We start from the raw sequence: 4,785 nt of genomic DNA on the forward strand, positions 1-4,785 counted from the left end.
CAGGCCCTGGTTTCATGTGCCTTTAATACTTTGTTTCTCCACCTCCAGGTTCAAGCAATTCTCCTGCCTTAGCCTCCTTTTTTTTTTTTTTTTTTTTTTTTTTTGGTAAGGCTACTTTTGTAGCTTTTCGTTTTCCCTTTGTATTTATCATGTTTTTAATTTCTTCTCTGAGGAGGAATTCTCTGAATCTGTATCTTCCAATTCAATTCGGTGCCTTTTGAGGCCACTGTGGCCATGAACAGCCCTGCTGCTATCTATGGCTGGGGTGTCAGTGGGGTCCTCTCTTGTTCCAGCATTGGGGGTCTCACAGGCCATTTCAGACCCGCAACAATCTTTGTGTAGGAGTGTCCCTGTCAGGGACAAGTTATCACGGTCAGTGTCTGAGTGTCCTGGGGAAGAGTAGGCCACCGCCTCCAGCTCCCCCAAGTTCTGCCCGTTATTGTGAGGGTGAATGGGACGAGGGTGTAAGCGTCCATTGTTATGGTTGGCACAGATGGTTTCGAGGCTCCTCTCCTCACTGTCATCAGACTGGGTCCTGGGACAGTTGCCAGACCCGATGTTGAGAGTGGAGCCAGATGCCTTGGGGACAGAAGGAGAAGGCGGCTCCTCAGCCCGACTACTCAGGGCCTTTCCATTGAGCTTCTTGGTTTCAAAAGGGTGCTCTACAGAGCCGCTATTGCCAGTGTCCTGAGAGGTACCTTCTGGCACCTCTGCCCAAGCATGGCTGCTGTGCTCATGGCCTGGGCCATTGCTGGGATTTCTAGGAGTCTCTTCTTTAAAAGCGTCCTTGCTGCAGCCTTCAGGGGGCAGGTCCTGTTTCCTCTGGGCCATTGCTATGTTTAGACAGGCTTCCTTACTGGAAGAAGGGGCTGGGTTGTCTTTGTGGCTGGTTCCTGCTCTCCCTTCATCTGCCTCCCCGGTCACCAAGGAGGTCTCTCCATCTTTGTTATTTGAGTAGGAGATATAAGAGTAGCGGAGCCACTTGTAAGCTTTATAAATTTTTCGCTCAACTGATTCTATGTCAGAAGTCGGTGAGGCCCGGCTTGGCTGAATCTCTAGTGTGGAAGTGCTCCGCTCAGGAGATGAGGTGGGGGAGGAGGAGAGGTCATCCACTTTGATCTGGGGGTAATCATAGTTGTCTTCTCCAATGTAAGTGTTGGTGGGCTTGACTGGGGCACTGGGCCTGTCTTCTCGGGTTGTCTTCTGTCGACGCCGCATGGCATTCCGCTGCCAGGTAGAGGCTCGGCGTTCATTCAGCTCCTCCTCATCCTCGGAGCTGCTAGAGCTGCTGGAACTGCTGGATTCATCTTCGGGGCTGGGTGACCGTGGCCGGGGAAAGAGATCTGTGTCTAGTTCCACCTCACAGACATTCTCCTCAGAATCGGACTCATTGGAAAGGGCCAGGAGGCGTTTGTCTTGGTAGCGCCGCAGAGCAGACAGACGCTGCTGGCGAGAGGCTGCGTCCTCACACGTGGGTGTTGGTGGAGTTGAGGCTACTGCGTTTGTGGTGGTGACCCGCAGGGGCCCCAGGTGGAAGGCGTTGTCGGCAGACTCATCTACTGTGGGAGGCGGGGAGCGAGGCAGTGAGGCCGAAGACTCTGAGTCAGTGTAGCCTGAGCGCTCGCTGACCCCTGCGTGCAGTTGCAGGATAGTACTCTCACTGAGGTCACTGTCTGAGTCAGAGCTCCAGCCCTCGATCTCTCGGCGTACCAGGGAGTCAAAGAAGGCCATCATCCGCGGGTCTTCCTGGACCGACTGGTTGGCGTAGTCATGTGACAGGCCACTCCCACTGTTCAGCACAAGGCTGATGTACTCTTCATGGGTATAGAGGCAGCGGGAATCGTCCTCAATCCGACCATCGAGGTCTCCAGTACATCCTGGCTGCTTGTATGGGCTCCAGATCTGTACAGAAAATGAAAAACAAAAGCAACAAGGAGTAACTGGAAAGTATTCTTTCACTGGTGGTAATAAAGAACACCAAGGCAGAACTTCCCCAGACCCTCCCTGTAATTTAGTTAGGACTTGCTAACCAACTTAAAAATATGTTCTTTACTAGACTGGATCATGTGGGCTGTGTATGAAAACTGAGGCTTTTAGAATCAGATGTGGGGAAAAGCATGGTTTAGAACACAGTATTAGTCTAGTGTCAAGAGACCTACCTAAGTCCTGTCTCTAGGCCCAGGGTAATCACATACTTTCTCCTCCAGAATCTTCCTCCCTTTTAGTTTCATCTATTAGTAGTTGGACATTATAATAACAATCCTGGAGGATAGAGGATGACTTGAAGACTGGCCAAGGTGTTAAAGACTTTCAGAAGACCGAAGCTGTGCACAGAGAGGTACCACTTTTCCGAAATGTAAACAGACCCAGCACTCAGCCCTCTATGGTAGTTAATATCTGAGCCTATGGCTCCACTTGTGCCCAACTGCAACATTCCTATTTTTAACTGATGGGAATTGCTCACTGGAGCTTGATAAGAATAGCCAACTGCCTACACTGCAGTTCCCTCTTGGATATACAGGCACCAGTTACCCAGGAAACTGGGTTCTCTTAACCAGGGAGCTGCTGGCTTGCTCCCCAACAAGTCTGTTAGCTATAGGAGTAGGTAGGACACATGCCCCAAGGACAGGTAACTGCAGCCCCACTCATAATACCCCTCTACTCCATGGTCAGGGACATGGACTCATCGATAAAAGGCAGCAGAGCTAGGACTCAAACTCAGGTCTGCCTGACTTAAAGGCTCAACTTTACTGTTATGCAAAATTCAAGTGCAAGGTAATTAAGTTGTCACTGCAAATGAGAACGATTAGCTCCACCTGACTGCCAGACTGGTTCACAGCAGCACAAAGCAGCCCAGTTACATCAGCCTGTAGTCATGGCAACTCAGATGAAATCCCAGGCAATCTTCTTGCCTGACAGGCTGGTGTCTATCTTTAGATGGCATCCAACCCAGAAAACAGTGGCCCCTCATTCCCCATCCTTCATCTAGACCAAGACTTTGTTTCCCCAAATGCTATCTAAGGACAAATGCACCTCCCTGTGGGAATTCTCCTGAGTCCCATTCCTGCCATGCTTTACTTGGCAATTCCTGAGAGGTAGTGTCTCTGCAGAGGACCCCCCAGTTCCAAAGAGGCTGAAGAAACCTTCTAGATTAGCATCTCTCCACCAGTTCCCAACTCAGATTCATTCCTCCTTCAACTTTTTTCCCTACCCATAACTCTAGATGTTGCTCAGATGTTCTCTCCTCTCCAGCTTCATAATCTCACCCTAGAGAATTTTAAGGGATTGGTTTTCACTTTGGAGTACACAAGAATCACCAGAAGAGCAATTATAATGCTGAATCCTGAGTCCTACTCTTAGAGGTTCTGATTCAGTAAGTCATGAACAGGTATCAGGACCATGCATTTTTAACCACTCAAGGGATGAATAAGTAGGAAGACCAACTTTTGAGAAACACTAGACTACAGTTACCATAAAATAAGTAGAATAAAATAAAGGGTTTATCTGAAGGTTTACACATGGTCTCCAGCATGTGGCTTAAGCTATTATTACTATCTCTGCAAACAGATGTCTAAGGGAATAAAAGAGATTGGTGGCTTAGAAAGGAAGCTGAGGGGTCCAAAAGGGAAAGCTCTTAGGATTTTTTTTTTTTTTTTGCATCTTATTCATAATTCTGAGCCAAATCTCTCACCTCTCCAGTTTAAAAGTGGTAAAATGTCATTAACCATGTTCTCTAATATAAAGATAAATCTATTTGTACCTCACAGAAACTCAGAATTTGTTAACAAAAGTACAAAATAACAACAGTGAGATGCTGGCTTAACTCCTCACCAAGCCCATTTTTAAGTTCCAATGTATTATTACCCCAGCTCCACATTTTTCCCTTCAGGAATGAAAGTCTTAACACTGAAAGTTAGTTTGTGTTTGGGCTCTGGAATGTATTAAGCTGAGGTAGACTGTTCATTCCTGAAGCCTGGAGTAATGGAGTGAAACGCAGGATTAAGAGGCAGGAGTCTTGAGTGTGGATTCCCACTCACTCCTAGTTAGTGGGTGATGCTCAGCTCCTCCCTCTAAACAGTAGATTAGATGGGTCTCACGCAATCCTAAGATTCAGAGCAAAACAAAACCTTCACTCCAGACTGCCAGTCTTCAATCCTCAAGGGACTCACAGTGCTTCAGGAGTAAGGGGAGCAGGTAGGAACCCCAGCCCTGTCATTTCCTGTGGCCCTGAGCAAATGACCTCACACTTGAAAGCCTGTTTCTCATATGTGTAAATGAGAATGATACCAAAGCCTATACCCAACACCAATAAATGTGATGTCTTCTCTTTCATTTGGCAATTGAACGCCTCAACTAGAATGTTAAAACCCACCCTCAGGGAGGCTTCTGAACGTTATAAGTACTGACCGTCCCTATTATCTTGGTTCTAATGCTTAATATTAATATATCAATTCCAACCATTTGTGAAATTGGTAATTTCTTTACACTGGAAAGTTAACAACTCAGAAGGGAATCAATGAAAAAACCAACTTCCTGTTACATGTTAAATGTAGCAGTCAGGCGCGGTGGCTCAAACTTGTAATCCCAGCACTTTGGGAGGCTGAGGTGGGTGGATCACTTGAGGTCAGGAGTTCAAGATCAGTCTGACCAACATGGTAAAACCCTGTCTCTACCAAAAACACAAAAATTAGCTGGGCGTGATGACAGGTGCCTGTAGTTCCAGCTACTCGGTAGGCTGAGGCAGGAGAATTGCTTGAACCCGGGAGGAGGAGGTTGCAGTGAGCT

General features: G+C 47.4%; 1 protein-coding gene across 2 annotated transcripts in view; it reads right to left on the minus strand.

Annotated features, from left to right (window-relative positions):
• Positions 1–105: 105 nt before the first annotated feature.
• DCAF5 (DDB1 and CUL4 associated factor 5) overlaps positions 106–4,785 on the minus strand; it is a 106,134-nt gene continuing 101,454 nt past the window's right edge. For both annotated transcript variants that reach the window (XM_012000882.1, XM_012000881.1), the window contains exon 9: positions 106–1,902. In XM_012000882.1, the coding sequence (XP_011856272.1) occupies positions 148–1,902 (1,755 nt within the window). In that variant the 3' untranslated portion in view covers positions 106–147. The remainder of the gene's footprint in view (positions 1,903–4,785) is intronic.

The sequence above is a fragment of the Mandrillus leucophaeus genome, unplaced genomic scaffold, assembly GCF_000951045.1.
Source record: "Mandrillus leucophaeus isolate KB7577 unplaced genomic scaffold, Mleu.le_1.0 Scaffold641, whole genome shotgun sequence".
In the NCBI taxonomy this organism is placed as follows: domain Eukaryota; kingdom Metazoa; phylum Chordata; class Mammalia; order Primates; family Cercopithecidae; genus Mandrillus; species Mandrillus leucophaeus.